Raw genomic sequence first — 21390 nt, 5'->3', positions numbered from 1 at the left:
AAACCACCATCCATCACTGGATATAATTATGTACAAGTATTTTATTCAAATATTTACAGAATCGCTCACTTACAACTAGATAAAAAAAAATCTCAATCCCGGAACACCTAATAGACGCGTGGCTTGAGACCGCAATTGATTCCCGTGGACGAACGCAGGATAATGTTCATAACGGGCTGGACTTCCTCGCCAAGAGGCAGCAACTCAAAGTGTCGCACCATTTTGCTAATGGTGCTCTTCATCTCGAGCATTGCGAACTTCTGGCCGATGCAGTTCCTCGGGCCGGCGGAGAAGGGAGTGTAGGCAAATGGATTGATCTCGCCCTTGCGCTCCATGCTGAAACGCTCAGGAATGAACTTCTCCGGATCAGGGAAGTAGTCTGGATCGCGCTGAGCATGGTAAATAAGGATAATCACATTCGAGTCGGCGGGAATAAGCTTGCCGTCGAGTAAGGTGTCCTGGGTGATGTAGCGTCCAATGATCGGCACCGAGGGAAACAGGCGCAACGACTCCTTTATCACGCACTCTAAGTACTTGAGCTCGCCCAGGAGCTGCATCGTAACTGGAGCCGACTTGTCATCCCCGAGAACATCTCGGACCTCCTGGAAGACGCGAGCCTGAACCTCTGGATGACGAGCTAGCAAATAGCAGGTATAAGCAATGCTACTGGTCGTAGTGTCGTGCCCCTCAAACATAAAGGTGTCGACCTCCTCGCGGATGTCACTGTTGCTCAACGGAGCCCCATCGATTGTGGACTTCAGCAGCACATCCAGCAAGGCCAGGCGACGCTTTTGACCCACATCGTTAAGAAGGGCAGCGTCGGCATCTCCTCCATCGGCAATGGATTTCTGTAGGAGCTCGCGTCGCTCAGTGATTACCGAGTTGGTGAAGTCATGCATGTTCTTCACGGATTCATTCAGCTTGGCTGTCAATTTCGGATAGAGGATCTTCATGGATAACTCCGAGCGCTGGAGGGGGTTCATGAAGCGTTCAGCTAACATTGAAGAGGCACTAAGAAGATGGGTTCTCATATGAAATAAAGCCAGCCGATAGTAACTGTGTGCTTATACTCACGTTGTGACCGACTGAACGTAGGAGAACTGCGGCTGGAGCTGAGCATTAATTTTCACACCCATGGCCGTTTCCGCAATGATGTCCATGGCACACAGGCAAGCCACCGGGAACATATTTATCACCGTCTTGCCATCCGCCCGATCGTACAGCTGCTGGACCATAATGGCGCTCTGTTGGTCAAAGACCTCGACGAAGTCCTCCAGGATCTTGAAGTGGAATGCGGGTGTGATGACCTTCCTGCGGCGGAACCACTTTTTGCCTTTGCTAATGAGCAGTCCATCGCCGAGCCAATTGACCAGGAGCCCATAAAGATTGTTTTTCTGAATGGTCTGCTGGCTGCTCATGATCGCCTCAATCATTTTTGGGTCAGCGGTTATGAAGCCACGTTCGCCCAACATCTGAATTCTTATGTTTTTACCAAACTCTGCAATCAGTCGGTTCTGCAGATCGAAGACAGCTGCAAGAGAAGAGGATTGTTACTTCGTTAGTCTGTGCTTTTAAAAACAACGATTTAAGAGCGAACAATTTCGAAAACTAATCTTTTGAAATCGCAGTCCCGGGATTTACGAACTTGACCTACTTTTGGGGGACTCATTGATCAGCATGGGAGCGTTTCCCACCAGAGGATAGCTCCTGGGTCCTCGGATTCCAGCGGCGGCGTACATCTTGTTGTGCCGCCTGTTTCGCAAATAATCCCACGCGAAAACGGTCGCCAGGAAAATGGCCAAGAGCTCTAGATACATGTTTTTTTTTGGGATTCCGATTCGGCACTCTGGGTTGAAAATGGGATGGATCTATTTACGCTGGCACCGTTGGCCATCGACTGCTTGTGTTTGCTCAGCGGCGGGGCTGTTTTGTAGCTGGCGCGGATTGCGATAAGAAGTCCACAATCAGGGCAATGAAGCCGAAAACCAATGCGAAGGCCAAAAACTATGACCGGGGTCAAAACCATGCGGCACTTGGTGCCATGACCATGGGAGGTGGGGAGACTTACAGCTTCCATGCCCATATGGATTTCTATGAAGGAAAATAAGATCTGCGAGATGCGTTGGCGCACTTTCGCTTCTATGACCACTATGCGCACTTCGCTTCTATACGAAGTTCCGATTGATTAGGACAAAGTTCCGCCCACCGCCGTGGATAACGTTGGACGGGGGCCTGGGAAAGTTCACGTGGCGCTATCTTCATATTAGTACATGGATTTGCCAGAGCACTCGGCCACTGCTGGCTGCTGATTAGATCGAAAGCTGCTGGTTGTTAGACTCTTGGAACTAAAAAAGCAAATATAGATAGATAGATATAGATAGCTAGCCTGCAAATTCAAATTAACTCTTGAAATGATGCCGAGATCCTCTTGGTTTTATCGAACATACCTTATCAAGGTATTGATTGCTCCTATTGATTGATCTTATAAATAAGATCCTTCTTGCAAGCTCAAAACTATGCAGCACCAAGTGCACAGCATAAAACTGCATTCGATCCCGACTCTCTTAAATCCATAAAGTTGGGGAAAAACTGAGAGAATCGCTGGGAAGCTGTTCTATAACAGGTCGAACCAGAACCCCCTATATAATGCACTACTCGAACTGACGAGCGGGTACAAATGTCGTTGTTATTGAACTTGAAACCCCATTACTCATAAAATTTGAATTATATATAAATCATATATTAAATCGATTGCTCCATTGATTGATGACTTCAACCGCTTCCTCTGCAAACTATTTATTTTAATTGTTAACAGATAGTCTGTGCAGATATCTTTATGGCTTGTCCAATCCAATATGAGATCCAATGTTTACCTCTAATCAGCAACTAAGCATGACGAGTGCAGTTGATAAGAGCTCCCAGCTGCCTGGTAATGATTACCTAGCAAATTATTAATCCGCACTCTTTCAGTAGCCAAGTGGGCACAACGGATTTGGGAATGTTGATATATTGGATAAGTTGACCTAATGACACTGTTACCTTCCTGATAAGAGGATGAGTTGGGTGACCCACACAATGCAGATAGTGTCAGATCATACGCGGATATTCTAGTGGCTGACAATTCATGATGATGAGCTGGACATAGAAGGGTAGATAACTTAATTATCCTTTTAAAATGTCCTTATAAAACCTGACAAGTTTTAATTATCCAACTAAGCATGACCACTCAACCAAAAGACGTGCATCATCGTGACAAGGCTATCAACTCCATTCGTCAATGGGTCGTCGCTGCAGAAAGTAGATTGCCGGACTCGATTTGTTTCTCTTACGGGCAGCACTCTCTCTTACGGGTTTCAGCTGGCGTAGACTTCAGATTAACAGCCCACAAAGCTTATATGATTTATACTTTAGTAGAAAGGCGTTTCTCGGTCGATGCACAATGCTGGGTGTTGTTGGAGTGCTCCTTCTGGTGGCGTTCGCCACACTGCTTGTGTGCGATTTCCTGTGGCGCAGGCGGGGCAATGGTGTTCTGCCGGGTCCGCGGCCACTTCCCTTGCTGGGCAACCTGCTCATGTATCGCGGTCTGGATCCTGAACGTGAGTTTGAGTTAGTTAAGGATTAAGTGAAAGCTGTTTGTTATCTGGCCAAATCTATTGCCAAATCACACCTAATAATAATCCGCAGAAATCATGGACTTTGTCAAGAAGAACCAGCGAAAGTACGGTCGCCTATACAGGGTGTGGATTCTCCACCAGTTGGCCGTGTTCTCCACGGATCCGCGAGACGTTGAGCTCGTGCTGAGTAGCCAGCAGCATATAACCAAGAACAATCTGTACAAGCTGCTCAACTGCTGGCTGGGCGACGGATTGCTGATGAGCACGGGCAGGAAGTGGCATGGACGCAGGAAGATCATCACGCCAACGTTCCACTTCAAGATACTGGAGCAGTTCGTCGAGATCTTCGACCAGCAGAGCGCTGTGATGGTGGAGCAGCTTCAGTCCCGGGCAGACGGCAAGACGTCCATCAACATCTTTCCTGTGGTTTGTCTAACTGCACTGGATATAATTGCAGGTGAGCAATGGCAATTACTCTAATAATTGTAGCTACACTAGTTCTATATCCATTTAGAAACTGCGATGGGCACCAAAATCAATGCCCAAGAAAATCCCAATCTGCCCTATGTCCAGGCTGTCAATGAGTGAGTCTAGTGCTAGGTGCAATCCCTACATTTCTGATGAGTTCTTCCTTGGGACAGTGTCACCAACATCTTGATTAAACGTTTTATTCACGCTTGGCAGCGGGTGGACTGGATTTTCCGGCTAACGCAGCCAGCAGAAGCTAAACGCCAGGACAAAGCCATCCGGGTGATGCACGACTTTACCGAGAACATTATTCGCGAGCGGCGTCAGACGCTGGTCAACAACTCGAAGGATACAACACCCGAGGAGCAAGTGGATTGCTTGGGCCAAAAGCGACGCATGGCGCTGCTGGATGTGCTGCTGCAGTCCACAATCGATGGCGCTCCCTTGAGCGATGAGGATATCCGCGAGGAGGTTGACACGTTTATGTTCGAGGGCCATGACACCACAACCTCGGCGATTTCCTTCTGTTTGTATGAGATCTCCAGGCATCCGGAGGTGCAACAGCGACTGGTGCAGGAGATCCGCGACGTACTCGGCGAGGATCGAAAGCGGCCAGTTACGCTTCGTGATCTGGGCGAGCTGAAGTATATGGAGAACGTGATCAAGGAGTCGCTGCGCCTGCACCCACCAGTGCCCATGATCGGCCGCTGGTTCGCCGAGGATGTGGAAATACGTAAGGAGTTGGTAAGAGATACTTGAATATCATATGAACATATTGTTTACTTCTCAGGTGGCAAGCGTATTCCAGCGGGCACCAACTTTACAATGGGCATTTATGTACTCCTTCGTGATCCTGAGTACTTCGAGTCTCCCGATGAGTTCCGACCGGAGAGATTCGAGGCAGATGTTCCCCAGATTCATCCGTATGCGTACATCCCGTTCTCCGCCGGACCAAGAAACTGTATTGGCCAGAAGTTTGCCATGCTGGAAATGAAGAGCACCGTCAGCAAGCTGCTCCGTCACTTCGAGCTGCTGCCCCTGGGTCCTGAACCCCGGCACTCGATGAACATCGTCCTGCGGTCGGCCAACGGCGTTCATCTGGGCTTGAAACCTCGCGCCTCATGAGGAATTCATGTCTCCTGTATTTTGCTTAGAATAAACGTGTATACAAGTATTTAACTATTTTCTCTGCTGGGTAACTACTAAATCATTGTCCTATCAGCGATGCATATATATGAGCATGTGAATGTTTTGGTTGATTCCCTCAGCTGTTCTGGCGGAAAAACAGCTGGCTAGTGTTTTCCGCAGATTTTCCGTCCTGCTCACCTTTGTGCTTCGGCACTCTGTTTCACTTTAGACAGAGGCGCAATATTCGAATAGATTTGCTTATATAAACTTCAGCTACGGGCAATAAATGCGAAGTGCCAGGTATATAAATAGGTAACACATTTGTGGTGCTCCAGATAAGATTGCCAGCTATTCGAGAGTCCAAGAGCTTTCTAAGACGCGCAGCAGAGTTTCAACATGTTGGTGGTTTTGCTGGTGGTCCTCCTGGTGACTCGCTTGGTGACCTCGCTGTTTCGTTTGGCGCTAAAGGAGCTGCGACATCCGTTGCAAGGCGTTGTGCCAAGTGTTTCGAGAGTTCCGCTGCTTGGAGCCGCCTGGCAGATGCGTAGCTTTCAACCAGACAGTAAGTTTTCGTTTAGACTTCTCGATATTTGATATTTTTCCTGCAATATATTCCAGACTTGCACGATAAGTTCGCCGAGTATGTTAGGCGCTTTGGTCGCTGTTTCATGGGCACTGTCTTGGGCCATGTGGTGGTGGTCACAGCGGAGCCCCGTCATGTGGATGCACTGCTGCAAAGTCAGCATCAGTTGAAGAAGGGCACGATGTATATGGCTCTACGCGGCTGGCTGGGCGATGGACTGCTTCTGAGTCGCGGAAGGGAGTGGCATACGATGCGCAAGATCATCACGCCCACCTTTCACTTTAGCATCCTGGAGCAGTTTGTCGAGGTATTCGATAGGCAGAGTAGCATATTAGTGGAGCGGCTGAAAGCCCTGTCGCGCGGTGACCAGGTCGTGAACATCTATCCCTTGGTGGGTTTGGCTGCCCTGGACATCATCACCGAAACGGCTATGGGCGTAAGTGTGGGCGCTCAAGGAGGTGACTCCGAGGTGGTGCACGCTGTAAAAGAGTAGGTTGTAACATATTCTAATTACGCCATCGTTCGTTACCCTTTATCTACCTTCAGTCTCACAAACATCTTGGCCACCAGGTTCATGAGACCACATCTACTCTTTCGCCATCTCTTCCGCCTGTGCTGGCCCAGCGGATTCAGGAAACAACAAGCAGGCGTGCTCTGCCTGCATCAGTTCACCAACGGAATTATAGAGCAGCGCCGCCGCTTACTGGCCAGGGAGGCCCAGCAAGATCAGCCAACGAAGCGTCACGCCCTGCTGGACACTCTACTGCGGGCAACTGTGGATGGGAAACCTTTGACTGACAAGCAAATTCGCGATGAGGTTAACACATTCATCTTTGAGGGTCACGATACCACGACTTCAGCGGTGTCCTTCTGCTTGTATCTGCTTTCCCGCCATGAGGCAGTGCAGCAAAAGCTCTTTGAGGAACTGACGATGCACTACGGCCAGGATTTATCCAGAGGCGTTCTTCTATCGGATTTTGCTGCGTTACCATATCTAAGCTGCGTGGTCAAAGAGTCCCTGCGTCTGTATCCGCCTATTCCGGCCGTCGCGCGCTGCCTGGAAAAGGATTTGGTTATAGGTGAGTGGACAGTCTGAGAATATAAGACTCACCAAAGCGTCAATCCACACCAGATGAGGGCTACATCCCCGTGGGCACCAACGTGGTAGTCCTTCTTTGGCAGCTCCTCCGGGATGAAGAGCTCTTCGCCAATCCACTGGTCTTCCAACCGGAGAGGCATCTGGGAGAAGAGGCACCCAGACTGAGTCCCTACAGCTATATACCGTTCTCCGCTGGACCACGGAACTGCGTTGGTCAAAAGTTTGCCCTGCTGGAGATGAAAACCATGGTGACCCAGGTGATACGCCACTACCAGCTGCTTCCCATGGGCGCCGATGTGGAGCCGTCCATTAAAATAGTGCTGCGCTCGAAGAGCGGGGTGAATTTTGGGCTGCGACGGCGTTTGTATTGAAAATCTGCGAGTGGCGGCGATTGAAAATAAAGCATTTCGGATCAGCTGGCGCGCTGCAGTTTGAATCTGGCTGTCGTTATCGATAACAGCGAATTGCAATCAGCTGGCGCAGTGATGGGCGAGTATAGCTTTTCACCGCCAAAAAAATGATAAGCCATAGTTTAAATTTAAATGCACAAAACTAATACCAAGATTTTAACAGAAAGACAAGTGTTTGTACATCACATATGAGTACGTAAAATGAAAATAGAACCGCTGATAAGGCAAATAGAATGGGATCAGCTGATAGCAGAGAATGTGGAATAAACCCAATTAATGTGATTAATCTTAGTAACCAAACCAACCAGAGATTACAATACAGCGTTACAAACAAATGCAATGTACATATGTGTATGTACATTACATATACATATATGCTTATGGAGCATTTGGCTTTATAAGCTATTTTTTTCAGTTTTGCGCTCGTCAATCGATAATTGTCACATCGAATCGATACGCGCAACTGTTGAATTATATGGGAGCTAACCGTTTATTTTCTCAGCTTTTCCGAGATTTCCCCGACAAATGTGCTTTCTCCGATTCTTGGCCCAAGCCAGGAGCACCTTGGGACGGGTGAGTATACCGGACGACCAGGAAGAAGTGAGGAAGGCCAAGCACTAATAGGGCTTCTCCGTTCGCGCAGCATCTGGCGGATGCCTCACCAGTTGCCTGGGCAGCTGCTACCGACGTTACCGGCCGGAAATTACATCTGGTGATGGGCAACGAATCGTGTGACCTGGACTCCGCCGTTTCAGCAGTCACTTTGGCGTTTGTCTACGCCCAGCGCCATCGGGAGCACGACTATGTACCTATACTGAACATTCCTCGCCGGGATTACCCCTTAAAAACCGAGGTGGGCCACCTGTTCGTGAAGTGTGGCATTGCCGAGCCCGTGTTGCTCTTCCGAGACGATATTCCGCGGGAAGTAGTCCAGGATGTGAACGTTATTCTCGTGGACCACCATGTAAGCCCGCTGGCACCAAATGTAACTGAGATTTTGGATCACAGGCCCTTGGAGGACAGCAGTCCATCCTTCAAGAAGCTGCCAACACTCTGCCAACTGGACATAGATGCGTCGGTAGGTTCCTGCGCCTCTCTGGTGGCCCAACGGTATTTCGCTGAGGACCAACCCAGATCAACTGGCGTGGCTCAGCTGCTGCACGCCACCATCGTCCTGGACACAATTAATTTTGCCCCAGCGGCCAAGCGCTACGGACCCAAGGACGAAGCTATGGTACAGAAGTTGGAAAGCGAGCTCAAATATGGAGTCGCTCAAAGAAGCAGCCTTTTTGATGAGCTGGTGGCTGCAAGGGCGGATATTAGTAAGCTAACTCTCACCGAAGTTTTGCGCAAGGATATGAAGGTCTTACAAACCGATCGTCAGGTGGTGCCCTTAGCTGGAATGCCCATCCTCGTCCGAGATTTTGTGGAGAAAAGCGGCGCAGAGAAAGCCGTTCGCGAGTTTGGCGTGGAGAGTAATCTTTTGGTTATCCTGGGAATGTATGTATCACCTGCCGATGGCCAAGTGCAGCGTGACCTGGCTCTGATCTCTCTCTCCGGCCAAAGCCAATTTGTTGAACGCGTCCGGCAGGCACTGATGGAGTCTAACGAGCCCAAACTGGAGCTGCGCCCTCACGAGGTGGACACCCGCTTCATGGGCGGCTGCTTCTTGCGTCAACACAACGTCCAGGCCACCAGAAAGCACATCCTTCCCATCGTAAAGCGCGCTCTGCTTGAATGGGAGGCGGATCACGGCTGCGACTGTGACGAGGTGTACTTCTTCAAGGAGAAGCCGCAGCTGGGACTCTCTTAAGGCGAGGTCGGGCCATCATCGGGCAGCTTAGGCAAGACTTAGCTAGAATTTTAGCGCCACCATTATGTTACCAACGTTAAGCTTACACCAAAAAGGCATAGAGAATTTTTCATTTAAGGTGAATTGTCGAAATTTTTGAATGCACTTCGTCAGTTTATAATGTAATAGGTTGAAGCGAGTGAAATATTGAAGCAATCAGTATTCCAAATATAAGTTACTTTGCGACCTTGGTAACATAAAGGCAAATTAGTTTCCGAGTATTCACACATTAATTTCTATCCAGTTTCCTAGTTGTTTATATGGATTAAGCGAATATGTACAGGGTATACATGGGTAAAAGAAAGCGTTATGATTAATAAAAAAAAAGGACTACAACTGTGGCTCGGTCTCGTCAGCACCTCCCTCCTCGCCCATTTCGTCGTCTGCGCACTCCAACGTCATGTCTTCCAACATCTCCTCCAGCGTGATCTGGGGCACATCACCACTAGCGGCCTGCACCTCGATTGGTATCGTCTTGTTCGTGTCCCGATAGATGTTGACCTGACCGCGGATATCCTCGTTTTCCTCGAGATCGTCGAGGAACTCGTGGTAGTCGTACTTGCTGCGCTCATCGGTGGCCTCCGCCGCCAGATGCTTAATCTTCCACACGCGCTGGCTGAGTCGGGTCTGTCGATCGTAGTGCTTGCGCACAAGGATCACGTCCGGAATTTCATCCGTCGACAGTTTGTCGAACTCCAGATCGTTGATGTTGGCCTCTCCGGTGTTGTAGCCCATCACGGAATCGCCCACCTTGAGCAGGTGTCCCAAGTGGGAGCGTGTGTGAATGGGGTTATCGTTGATGCCCAGCTCCGAGGCGCGCACCACCCAAATGTCGCAGAGGGCGTGCTTAAAGGAAACCTGTCCTTGACCAGGATAGGTCTTTCGATCCTTCTCCATGATCACATCAATGTCCATGACGACGTACTCAACCAGCTGCTTGGGATTGCAGATCGCCTCAAAGGGAGCTCTAAAAAAATGCAAATAAATTTCCTTATTGGAAGTTAAGCTAAGTAAAATAGGATTCCCACCTGAAATAGACCTGCGAGGTGAGCTCAGCAATCTGTGCGGTCAAGGGATCAATCAAGTGAATGCTGCTGGACACCCGGTTAACCAGAACTAATGGCGAGAGATTGCCCAGCTGGTGGCGCAGCTTCTTGGACAGGCAAACTGCACTGTCCTTCGATACTGGTGCTATTTCCACGGACCAGTTGTACTTGTAGTTATAGTTGTTGCTGTGGATATCGTGAGAGATGAGACGCTTCGAGGTTGTTACCTTGCCGGGCACCATGGTCAGCAGAAAATCCACCATGCGCCGAGCATGGTTATCATTGGCGTAGAAGAAATCCAGACCGCCGTGCTCCGGCTTGATGCCAAGGGTGTTCTCGTGGGCTTTGTGCTTAAGGATCAGCTGTTCCAGGTAGTAAAAGGTCTTCTTGTTCTCCGCCCGCTGGCGAACCTGCACTAGGCAGCGCCAGAAGTCCTTGGCCTCAGTCCGATGGCAATCGTTGCACATCTGGTTCTGTACAGTGAACTCCACGACGAAGACCTGCTGGAGCACCGTTCCGCCGGTGATCTCGCCGTGCACGGTGAGCTTCACCTTTATGCGCTTGGAGTGCTGCTCTGTCCAGATGAAGCCGGCATCCACCAACTTCACATCCTTCAGCCCTTTCAGCTTCTTGAGGCAAATGGCCAAAAGTTCGCGGGACTCCAAGGCGGCCTGAATCCACTCGTTTGGCGGCTGCAGATATCGCTCGCAATTGCGACAGAAGTGGAGCACAGCCTGCTTGGGGATGTTCTCCGTGATGTCGACATGGTTGCGCAGGCAGGTGACGCACATGTTGGCCGGATTCGGCTGGATGGCCACTCCGCACTCGCAGCACAGGATGACGGCGTTCGAGGCGGCGCCCTTACCGTCCCCGGCGCCCAGCGGGCTAACCCCAACGTATTCGTGATCCATGAATCCTCCGTAGGTCTCTTCGCTTCAGCTATTTCACAATGGCGTTGTAGAATACGACGAAATTCCCACGAAGTACACAACTTTGTAAACACGTGCGTATAGATGTGTATCGATTGGCCAGTGATCAGCGATGAAAATAATCGACAAATGAAGCTTAGCCTTTTATAGCTGCGACTAGCTAAAAGTGAGAAACTGTTTTTGTCATTTTGTCATTAATGACGAACCAGGGAAACTTAAAGCTAAGGAAGGCGTTACTGACAGATTTCATAATATATTCTTTAAATCAAAATACTCCTCAACTGACTTCGACTATTTTATATTTGGCTAGCGAATGTGTGCCCTGTTATCGATACATCCCGTCATCGCCGTCAACACTGACCAGCCAGCTGAGGCGACGGACTCGACGCCCGGAAACTTATACGGACTTGGAAGGGATTGGCCGCCATGCAGAAGAAGCCCATCAACACCAACTCGCTGCTGGACAAGCTGCACCGCGGCGCGGTGTACGCCTGCATCGGAGTCACCCTCTATGGCACGTACATCCTGGGAATGCGCTACTACCACTACTACACTGTCATCCGGCCGGAGAAGCAGCAGGCGGAGCTAAAGCTCCTGGACGAGGGCGCTCACGACAAGGCCAAGGAGCTGAAGTACTAGGCCCGCCCCTCTCCTCCGCCCCTTTAATTGTTAAATGTCTGTTAAGCGCAATAAACTGTAAGGAAATGTAAGCATTTTCAGCTGAAAACGGCCAACGCCGGTTGTTGTTGTGTAACCACGAACGGACATGGACAGCTGGCCAAAGTAGATGACCGTCGGCAGCCCCGGTGGGATTCTGTCATTCTAAGATTCCAGATTCAAGATTTGACCCTGGAACCAGCCCAACAATGCGCCATTAGCCGTCTGTGCCGTAAATCAAACTGGTCGCTCACAATGGGAAATCAATCAATTGACAGCGACATCGCCATCGCCATCGACATCGACCCGTTCGGCGGACTAGAATTAGCCAAGAATTATAATTTAGCTGGCAATCAAATATGTTGTCATCTCCGGATCGTGACCACGTTCCCCCAGCCTGGGCTTCTTCCGCTTGCCCAACGCGTCTCGCGTGCATTCACCTCCAATGCGCAGGGCATAAATATTAAACGATGTGGATACGAAAACAATCGCGGGGACCAGGAGACAATGGCGGTGCCACCCACTTTTGGCCAGAGATGGCGAGACGTCGAGACGTCGATTGGGAAAATGTTTTCCATGCTTCATTCAACAATGTTGCCTCCGGCGTTGCTTCATTCATGACTTGGGAACTCGGAGCGGAGCAGCCATCGAAAGCCACAGCCATAGCAGACTGCAATTGCGATTGGCAATTGCCACTGCGGTCAAGGTCGTCCTTCATTGTGCAGGCACGGCACTGGGTACCGGGCAGTGGGTACTGGGTAGCAAGTACCCCGGCAGACGGAAGTGGTCGAGAATAATGGAACGCGGAGTCTGTACGGCTGGAAAACCAAGTCAATTCAAATGGTTATCATAATGCCTTGAAACTGTAGCGTGCCTCTTTCAATGAACCCAGTTTACGTCCATTAAAACTAATGACTGAAAACCCATCGAGCAGGCCACCGACCCTTGGCCCAATATACCCCTTAATCCAGGGGACTTCGACAAAGTCGTGCACTTTGGATATTCTTCGATAAGAGTTTGCATTGGAAATGATCTGGCAGAGATCTCAGCTAGCTGGCAGCTTAATTAAAATGCCAAAATGCTGCCAAACGTGCAATTGTTCATAATTTGTATATAATGCCGCCTGAATGCCGCATGAGCGATTCCCACGGGGCTAGTGGCATCCCAGCAGCTTTGGCCAGCTTCTGGGCGAGCTTAGGTAATAGGTAATAAGTAATAGGTAATAGTGTCCATTCCGGGCGCTGCAGGCCATCCGATCTGGCAGTGAAAGTGTTATACGATACGATATGCCTACCATGGTGATTGTGGAACGCGTCGAGGGTCTCGTGTTGCACGTTGCTTGCGGAACGCGTTGCTGCCTCACTTCGGTTGCCCAACGTGCAGCCTGGGAGCTTAGAACTTCGACTGCGATGGCAATTATAACAGATATCGTTAGTTGCCACGCCCACTCCACTTCAGTCCCCCCTCTGCTGCAGTCCTCCTCCGCCGGATGAGCGGATGGATGACCTTTTGGCTCCGCAGCATAAACAATATTCGGTTTCAAGTCCTCAACCCGTCATGCATTCAATTCAGCTGCAACAATCGCTGCTGCTGCCGTTGTTGTTGTCAGTTTGCATAATTGCAACTGTAGCAGCAACAAGCAACAATAAGCCAAGTCGGATGACTATAAAAGCGCCGGGCCACTGGCAGCCATCAACAAACCTCGCCTGGCGTCCAACCCATCAAGTCAACCAGCCATCAGCAACATCAGCAACATTAGCGGCAGCAACATGAAGTTCTTGGTAAGCAGCAGCAAAAGGACACCTGGACACCGGGATACCAGGACCCCTGGATAAGCAAAATTTTTTTGAGTGCCAGTTTATTAAACAATCTAAAAGTGATTCTGAATCCTCGCTGAAAGTGCTCCATAAACTATAAGCTGTATAGTTATATAGCTATATAGTATAGTGTCGTTTAAAATGTTTCAACATCTGAAGACCAAACTGAAACCCAAACCTTTTTTTCTCTGTGCAGTGCGTGTTCGTCATCCTGGCCATTTGCCTCATGAGCAGCTGGGCAGCAGTTTCGGAGCCCGCTCCTGAAGCCCTGGAGGCGGCCGACCCATCCGCCGTGGATGAGAAGAAGACGGAGAAGCGAGGCATCTACGGGTTCGGTCACGGCTACGGCGGCTACGCTGGATATGGCGGATATGGTGGCTACGGACATGGCCACTACGGCGGCTACGGCGGACTGAGCAGTCCCTACTACGGCGGCTACGGCTACGTCCATGCGGCGCCCTACTACGGCGGACACCACGGCTACTATCCGTACCACCATGGCCACTACGGCTTCTACTAGGACCACCACCTATCCATACTGTTTTTTTTGTCTCGATCGCTTCATACTCATCACTGCACCTTCATTCGTATATACGCATATGTATGTATGTACTGGTTTTCCCCAATCATTCACCGCAATATAAATGTACTGCAAATAGCTAATACAACTCGCATGTCTTTGAATTTGGAGGCTAAATACCTATATCTCTTATATCTATATCCTATCTCCTATAGCTCCTTCTATATCTATATCTTCTATATCTCCTATGTCTATATAGGACTATATCACTTGAGTCTGACTTGTGTGGGAATAGAAGGGACTTTCGGTCACTTTATGGGGTTATGAAAGCTTCCAAGTGACTGTTATACAAAAGTCACTGTTCAGTCACGGTTCAGTCACTGTTAGGTCACTGTTTAGTCACTGCTTTCGATCAGCGAGTGATGATCAGCAGTTGCTGTTAACTGTTCGACTGAACTGAACTGTTTACCCATTCCCACACCCAGGAATTCGCCATTGAGATGCTGAAACGCGATCTGCAGAAGATCACACTCAAGCTGTCCGATCTCAAGGACTACGAGATTGCCCGCCAGAAGAACAAGCTCAAGAATGCCCCGCAACCGAGGCTATCCCAGGATGCACTCACCGGTGACGATGCCTCCACTTCGGGGACAACGGCCAGCTGCAGCTCCAACACGGAAACGGCCACTGAAACTGCTTCGGGCTCCGGATTGGGATTAGGGTCTGGATCGGGCTCTGGCTCCGGCTCTGGCTCCGGATCCGGATCGTACATGACTGGAATGGGCTATCGGTCGGAGACACCCTCCTCCGCATCGTACACTACATCGACGACCCCGACTCCGGCCACTCAGGAGGAGGTACTGAGGCCCTCGTCCGCCGTCACGGCCACCACCAACACCGGCACCACCAATTCCGGCTCCACGGATGATGTAAGCGTGGCGGCCGTTGTGGATGACACGGACACCATTGACGAGATCAGCGACGACAACTGGGTGGACCTAAATGCGGACACCAACGACACCGTTGACACCCACCAGGAGGAGCAGGAGCAGCTGCACGAGGTGGAGGATGAGGAGGAAGAGGACGGGGCCAGGGGAGGAGCCTAATCCTGACCACTTATTTCACATTCCACTTATCATAACATTTTGTATACGCAACCAAGTATAATCACCCATTGCATGCTCCACTTACCTAGAAATCACTTTATTAAAATAGATGGAAGGGTTACTCATGTATATGTCGTTTATGTCATCTGCAAAACCAGAGCCGTGCAATTGGAGGAGGAGATGCGATCGGATTATATCGAGTGGGGAATGCAGCTCTTAATTGGGTCTCCCCGCAAGGAGCTTAGCAAGCGGGAGACGACAACAAGTGGCTTATGGCCACCACGGCAACAGGTGGACGCAGTGTGGGAGTATGGTAGTGGGTGCATGGCAGCTGAAAAGGGCCAGCTGTGGAACGAGAGCCCGAAACACAGGTTAGCCAAGCTCCTAATGGGGTACAACACGGAGCAGGGGGTGGCCTCCAATGGGGCTGCCTCCACGAAAGCTTCCCCCGAAAAGCTGAAAAGCTCGCAGGCAACGGCGCTGCATTTCAAAATACATGGCCATACTGCTTTCTGGCGGCGGGCTGGCCAAAACGGCGGCTTGAACTCTGTCCGGCTTGAACGGCTGTCCGGAGGAGCACGGCAAACGGACGACGGCAAACGGACGACGGACGGCGGATGGCGGATGGCCGGCCTTCCGCCAATTACGGGTCGCTGGAGTCCACGGCTAAGCGATTGTCAATTAATAACGCGCCAAGGCGCGCTATCCAACCTGTGCTCTGGTTCCCGTGTTCCGTGTTACAAGTGCCCGTCTCAAGTTCCGTATCTTCCGACATCCCCGGCCGCATCGGTGACCGTGACCCAAGGATCGACCGGTAGCATCACGTGCCACGTGCCGGTTCATCAAAAAGTGCAAGGGTAAGTGGCCATGTGCGCAGCGAAGGGGCTGTTTTGAACCTCTCCGGACGTGGCAAATACCCCTTAATGCCGAAGGGATTTCTGTTGCTGACGAACTAACTCCGCAAAAGGGCAGGAATGCCAATGATGGGCTCATAAAGACGTCGGAAACCTTTAACCTTTGACCCCCGCAACCTTTTGACTGCGCATATTACCCTTTGCTATGTAAATTCGACCGCCAGTGCTCCTCGTCCCCGGGGGATATTCCTGCAGTAAAGTGCTTCTCCGTAGTCCGTAGTCCAAGTGCTGCAAGTAGCGCAACTGCATATACGCAACACATTGTAACCGGGTGGAAACGTGACTCCGGGGGGGCACTGATATAACCACCTGTCACACACACATTCGTGGCACGTGGTTCAGGTGGAGAGTGAAGAGGGGAGGGAGGAGGGAGCAGGAAGGAGGAAGGAGGGCGCAGAAAGGAGGCCAGAAGTGAAAGTGAAGGTACAGTTACGTGCGCCAGGAAGCTGGAAGCCAATGGAAGTGCCGCGGATGCTGTGCGAAACTTGTGGCGCAACATGGGACTCCGTTGATCGCCCGCCATTAAAGTGGCACCTTCAACCGGATACCGCCACCCACACCCCACCGATGATGATGTGCCAGGTGTAAACTCTGCTGTTTTCGCACGAGAGCGCATGTCTTTCATTAATCCGTGCATAATTAGCGACAGTTGGCCGGCGACAGGACTGTTGTGGTCACAGGACTAGCACTTCGAGGGTATATTATGCATTATAAATACATTACAGGGTATGCAGCGCGCTGTGTCAACAGCTAAGGTAGCTCTGTTGGCTTATGCTTCGTAGTAGTTACCAGGAAGATGAGATGGCCGTGTGTGATGGCCGTGTGTGCCTGTGCATATCTGATTCTCTGATGACGGGGCCACACAACAGGTGGCTGCGGAGAGCACGCCCACTGGGCGCCCGCCCTTTGGATCGGCTTTCGTCCTGACCAGCGCTGCAATTTTAATGCGGCCCAGCGCTTCTGACGAGTGCATGTTAAATAGAAGGCGCTGGCAGAGCAAACGACCCTCCCGCCCGGATAGTAAATGTCCGGGCTTTTGGCTCCTCCTGCTCCCTGCCTCCTGCCCCATGTCCCTGCCCCATGCCCGCGCTCTTGGCCTTCGGCTTTGCCCTTAGCCAGTGGCACAGTGCCGCCTCAGTTGGCTTTGGGCTGCGGCAGGGAAAACGGCAATGCGGCATGTTTCGTGAAAAGTGGCAAGAGTGGAATGAGTGGCAAGAGTGGAATCAGTGGCAAGAGTGGCGCGAGTGGAAAAAGTGAAGCAACTATGGCCGGTGCAGACAATTTGCCCTGATTGCCGAATGTCAATCTGGTTTTGTCAGCTAATTTGCATGCATAGTTCATTTTCCAGCTAGGCCGGCCCATTATGCCCATGCCCAAGTGCGCTTTTCCTGGCAGCTCAATTTTCCGGCTTTTCGCCTGTTTGACGTTGACGTGCAGCGAAGATTCCCGCGTTTCCTTCCTTGGCCATCGTCGGCAATTAAATCAATAGTTGGTACTAGGCCAGAGAGAACAGACCAGGCCAGGCCATAATTCGCCGACGAAGGCTCTTCAACTGTACGGAGATGGCTATCACTTGGATGGGGCCCACCTGCAGTTAGGTAACTTAATTGATTCAGATTTTCCATTTTCCGCCATAAACACTCAGTATTTTGCCCAAAACAATGGAAATAATGCAGCGAAAACGGAATGTCATGCCTCGGTGAATTCGTTATTTAATTTCCAATCGATTGGTGTTTCAGTTACAAAATCTTATTTTTAGCCATTTTTTGCCAAAAAAATAATGATGGTACCCCTTATCAAAAATGCAAAAATTTGCCAAAAAATCAATATTTTTGAATCAACCAAAAAGTGATAAGGTTCTTTAGCTTGGGTTGTTAGCTGCACAAAACAATAATAATTTTCTTCCATTTTTGGCATTTTTTGGTCGAGTTTTGATCAAAACCCTTTATAAAATAGTAATTTTATGACAAGTTTTCTCTACCAATTTTGCGTCACTAAATTAGCATTAATTTTGCCATAAAAATCGAAATAAAGGACCAAATGTGGAATGTCATACCTCGATGAATTCGTAATTAAATTTCCAATCGAATGGCGTTCCAGTTTGAAAATGTTAATTTTTGACCTTTTTTCGCAAAAAATCATGATGGTACCCCTTACCAAAAGTGCAAAAAATTGGTCGAAATCTCAAATTTTCAAAATCGTTTAAAATGTGGTAAGGAAAGTTGGCTTAAGTTGTTAGCTGCACAAAACAATAATTTGCTTAAATTTCAGGCTGTTTTTGGTCTAGTTATGATGAAGTGATGACAAGTTTTTGTTAGTTATGAACCAAGTGAATCATTCGCCATTTACCAGGTGCGATCAGATAGGGCGGGTACCTTCCATCGCAGTGCACGGAGCAATGGCGCCAGTCGGGATCGAGTTCCGTTTCGGATGGAGATGGGAGGATGGGGCGAGTGAATGCACCTATTAACGACAAAGGTGCGAAAGGTGCTTGATACCATGCCGATAAGGCGACCGATTCGGGACTCGGAATTCGGGATCATTGGCCACGGATGCGCGGAATAGGCGGTGTACCATCATAACCAGCGCCATAGAATATAGAATATGGAAGATTTTAAAGCGAGCAATTTCGATTTGAACTGGAGACCCAGCTTGGCGTTTATTTGGCTATGGATCGGTGAGCTGTTGACCGAGATTCGTGTTGATTCCGACGCTTATCGCCGGGCTAGATAGTTGTTGTTGTTGTTGTTGTTGTCGTCGTCTCGGGTACACAACAACAGTAATCCGTATTTTCGGGCACCCCGTGTTTGTCTCGTAATCTCTAACGCCGCCGGCAACGAGAACAACAACAAGCAGTGGACGTCGGCGGCGAAGGAATCCGATTGGAACAGCAACAGCAACTGAAACTGGTGGCGTAAAAATAGCGGGATTGGTTTATAAATAACCGAATCGAAACTAACAAAGTCCGCTCATCCAGGAGCGGACTTAGGGCAATCGGGTACGCAGCTCCGCCAGCTTGGCGACAATCCGTTGCCATATGCCTGCGGACAGGAGTTCTGGCGTCTCCTCGACCGACGGAATCCGAGGCGGTGGCAAGTCGCGGACGAAGGCCTCCCACACGTGGGTCATGAAGGTGTCGAAGGTGATCCTGGAGAAGACGTAGAGGGCGTGCAGCACGGACAGCGCCAGGAGCGCCCTCATCAACACGGCGGAAAACGATTCGCTGCTCGCATGTGGCAAGTCTGTGTCCATCGAAACCGTATAGGGATCGGTTCCAGTTCCCTTCTCCACCAACCTGGGAATGTGCGCCAAATCGGGACCAGTTCCGATCTCCACCAATGCGGAAAGCTGCACATTGGGGCATGTTCCGGTGTCCTGCAACACCGGAAGTGGTACTGCATCACCAGATGCGGCATGACATGGTGAGGCTGGCGCATCTCCAGGTGTGGATAGCTGCAGAGCCGTGGTCGCCAGCAATGCCAGTGTGTGGGACACATACTCCTCCGGAACTTCCTCCGTCTGACTACCCAGCGTTATGAGCAGCTTGCCGCTGTGGACACTGCGGTCCAGTGCCACGGCATTGGCCTCCAGCAAATCGAAGTAGAAACTGGGCGGCGGTGTCTCGTCCACCAGCATGGGCAGCTCCAAAGATGCTAGCCAAGCGAACAGCTGGCGAGGATTGCTCGGTAGGCGGGAGCTGCAGCTCGATGGCATACGGATAGCTTCTTTGCCCAGTCCCCAAAGTGAGCGGCGCCAGTGGTATAGGTCCTCCAGTTGGGAGAGCTCCATTGCGAGCAAATATAATACTTATTTTTGTTTGTCTTACGGACAGAAGAAAATATATTCTGGGCTTCCGTCGGATGTGAAATATGGAATAGCTTGTGATTGATACCTGTGACAGTTGGCTACCGGGTAAAAAAAGCGTATAGGGTATTTAGGGTATACAGGTGTTGCTGTTCCTGCTGAGGCGCCAATTCGCTCCTTGTGAGCAGTGAAGCCTGCAGCAGCGCTCCATTTCATCCGGCCTGGACTCCACTATCTTATCAATTCGAAATGGGGCGTGGCACGACCACCCTCGGACGCACTATGCGGAATTGATTCCCGTTCCCAGTCCCCCCCTACCCTTCCCTTCCCGCAGTCACCCTGCCAGCGAGGGCGTTATCAATGGCCTGGTAAAATCGGCTATCAATATTGTCGCATTACGACAACCATTAACGTGGCGCGGTGAAGGGTTCGGGGACGTCAGGAGGCGACGAGCGTGGGGCGTCTATACTCGTATACACTCGTATATCGTAGGATCACGGGTTGGTCGACCCACTCATCATCATCGGGGATGGCCTACCTGTGACCGACGTCGCCTGGTCAGCCAGGTCTTGGGGTGTATTGTGTGTGTATTTTTAGCATTAGAAATCACTATTTGACCAGCAAATTATGCGATCAGTGCGAAGCGCGGTCAAGTTTGATTACCAATGCTCGTCGTTGGCTGTGTGACTCCTCACGAGGGCGAGCCCAATGTACCGCTCCAGCAGAGAAGCATGATGCAGAGCATCAGCCATTCGTCGTGGCTGGCGGGGATTGGAGCAGTCTCCCACCGCCGACCTTGATATGATACTTCTTTTGGCTAAAACCAAAAGGAAAAGAAACCTGAAAGTAATAGAGTTTGCCCCACTGTGCTGTCATCCTCTGCTGCAGACAAGCAAAACACTTGGAAAAAGGAATTGGAAATTGGAAAGTGGAGACTTCGACTTGGAATAGAGTATGATGGTGCTCAGTGTGGTCCAAAAACAGTGTGAGAGTGTGTGTTCCACGCCATTTGTTATGATTGTGTTGCGCGTTTTATGGCCGTAGTGATTTCGATTTACGCACAGTTCAACTCGAGCAAATTTGTTAATTAATATTTAACACTAAGCCAGAAAGTCAGAAAAGCAGAAAGGCGTAAGCGGGAGGGGGAGGGGAAGGCACCCCCTGCCACCCGAAAATGCCGTGTTATTTGCATGTGGACAACACAATTGGAAGCACGAAACCTGTACGAAATATTATAAACTGATAAGGTGGCCACAATTCAAATTCAGCGTATTGGCTCCCGATCACTTGGCGGCGCTCTCCCGCTCTCCCACTTGCAATCCCGCCCAAAGTTCTCCATGCGCGCTCCGCTCCATGCGCTCCGCTCTTTTGGGGCTGACCATTGATACTGATAAGGAGCGAGGGAGCGGCGCAAGAGGCCTGGAGAGCAGGAGAGTACTCCGC

At 50.3% G+C, this 21390-nt stretch overlaps 9 protein-coding genes across 11 annotated transcripts; 6 read left to right on the top strand and 3 right to left on the bottom strand.

Annotated features, from left to right (window-relative positions):
• Positions 1-26: 26 nt before the first annotated feature.
• On the bottom strand, positions 27-2806 carry LOC120455657 (probable cytochrome P450 4d14). Its single transcript, XM_039642049.1, has 3 exons — positions 1655-2806; positions 1075-1531; positions 27-1011 (listed from the first exon to the last, which is right to left on the bottom strand). The coding sequence occupies exons 1-3, from the start codon at positions 1815-1817 to the stop codon at positions 108-110; spliced, it is 1524 nt and encodes a 507-aa protein (XP_039497983.1). The 5' UTR covers positions 1818-2806; the 3' UTR covers positions 27-107.
• A 504-nt stretch (positions 2807-3310) lies between these two features.
• On the top strand, positions 3311-5256 carry LOC120455658 (cytochrome P450 4d2). Its single transcript, XM_039642050.2, has 5 exons — positions 3311-3596; positions 3685-4071; positions 4129-4198; positions 4256-4815; positions 4873-5256. Exons 1-5 carry the CDS (start codon positions 3440-3442, stop codon positions 5205-5207), a joined length of 1509 nt encoding a protein of 502 aa, XP_039497984.1. The 5' UTR covers positions 3311-3439; the 3' UTR covers positions 5208-5256.
• Positions 5257-5290: 34 nt separating this feature from the next.
• LOC120455659 (cytochrome P450 4ae1) lies at positions 5291-7563 on the top strand. 3 transcript variants are annotated; one of them, XM_039642051.2, is made up of 4 exons: positions 5304-5772; positions 5829-6282; positions 6340-6872; positions 6926-7563. In XM_039642051.2, the coding sequence occupies exons 1-4, from the start codon at positions 5607-5609 to the stop codon at positions 7261-7263; spliced, it is 1491 nt and encodes a 496-aa protein (XP_039497985.1). In that variant the 5' UTR covers positions 5304-5606; the 3' UTR covers positions 7264-7563. The 3 variants fall into 3 exon arrangements, with proteins under 3 accessions (XP_039497987.1, XP_039497985.1, XP_039497986.1); XM_039642053.2 differs by lacking the exon at positions 6926-7563 and having other exon boundaries at positions 5291-5772; positions 5829-6229; positions 6340-6722; XM_039642052.2 differs by lacking the exon at positions 5304-5772 and having other exon boundaries at positions 6113-6229.
• A 151-nt stretch (positions 7564-7714) lies between these two features.
• LOC120455660 (exopolyphosphatase PRUNE1) lies at positions 7715-9364 on the top strand. Its single transcript, XM_039642054.1, has 2 exons — positions 7715-7875; positions 7946-9364. Exons 1-2 carry the CDS (start codon positions 7828-7830, stop codon positions 9113-9115), a joined length of 1218 nt encoding a protein of 405 aa, XP_039497988.1. The 5' UTR covers positions 7715-7827; the 3' UTR covers positions 9116-9364.
• Positions 9365-9387: 23 nt separating this feature from the next.
• Positions 9388-11233, bottom strand: LOC120455655 (60S ribosomal export protein NMD3). The gene is made up of 2 exons (XM_039642045.1): positions 10183-11233; positions 9388-10121 (listed from the first exon to the last, which is right to left on the bottom strand). The coding sequence occupies exons 1-2, from the start codon at positions 11109-11111 to the stop codon at positions 9485-9487; spliced, it is 1566 nt and encodes a 521-aa protein (XP_039497979.1). The 5' UTR covers positions 11112-11233; the 3' UTR covers positions 9388-9484.
• A 220-nt stretch (positions 11234-11453) lies between these two features.
• Positions 11454-11856, top strand: LOC120455666. The gene has a single exon (XM_039642061.2). It carries the CDS (start codon positions 11556-11558, stop codon positions 11766-11768), a length of 213 nt encoding a protein of 70 aa, XP_039497995.1. The 5' UTR covers positions 11454-11555; the 3' UTR covers positions 11769-11856.
• Positions 11857-13411: 1555 nt separating this feature from the next.
• LOC120455664 (keratin-associated protein 19-2) lies at positions 13412-14271 on the top strand. Its single transcript, XM_039642059.1, has 2 exons — positions 13412-13567; positions 13800-14271. The coding sequence occupies exons 1-2, from the start codon at positions 13556-13558 to the stop codon at positions 14121-14123; spliced, it is 336 nt and encodes a 111-aa protein (XP_039497993.1). The 5' UTR covers positions 13412-13555; the 3' UTR covers positions 14124-14271.
• Positions 14272-14541: 270 nt separating this feature from the next.
• On the top strand, positions 14542-15358 carry LOC120455663 (period circadian protein). The gene has a single exon (XM_039642057.2). It carries the CDS (start codon positions 14624-14626, stop codon positions 15227-15229), a length of 606 nt encoding a protein of 201 aa, XP_039497991.1. The 5' UTR covers positions 14542-14623; the 3' UTR covers positions 15230-15358.
• Positions 15359-18758: 3400 nt separating this feature from the next.
• Positions 18759-20244, bottom strand: LOC120455484. The gene has a single exon (XM_039641719.2). It carries the CDS (start codon positions 19930-19932, stop codon positions 19129-19131), a length of 804 nt encoding a protein of 267 aa, XP_039497653.1. The 5' UTR covers positions 19933-20244; the 3' UTR covers positions 18759-19128.
• Positions 20245-21390: the final 1146 nt, after the last annotated feature.

Source organism: Drosophila santomea, chromosome X (assembly GCF_016746245.2).
Source record: "Drosophila santomea strain STO CAGO 1482 chromosome X, Prin_Dsan_1.1, whole genome shotgun sequence".
NCBI classification, from domain to species: domain Eukaryota; kingdom Metazoa; phylum Arthropoda; class Insecta; order Diptera; family Drosophilidae; genus Drosophila; species Drosophila santomea.
The sequence above is the reverse complement of the archived record's forward strand: the minus strand, read 5'-3'. Positions and strand labels throughout refer to the sequence as shown.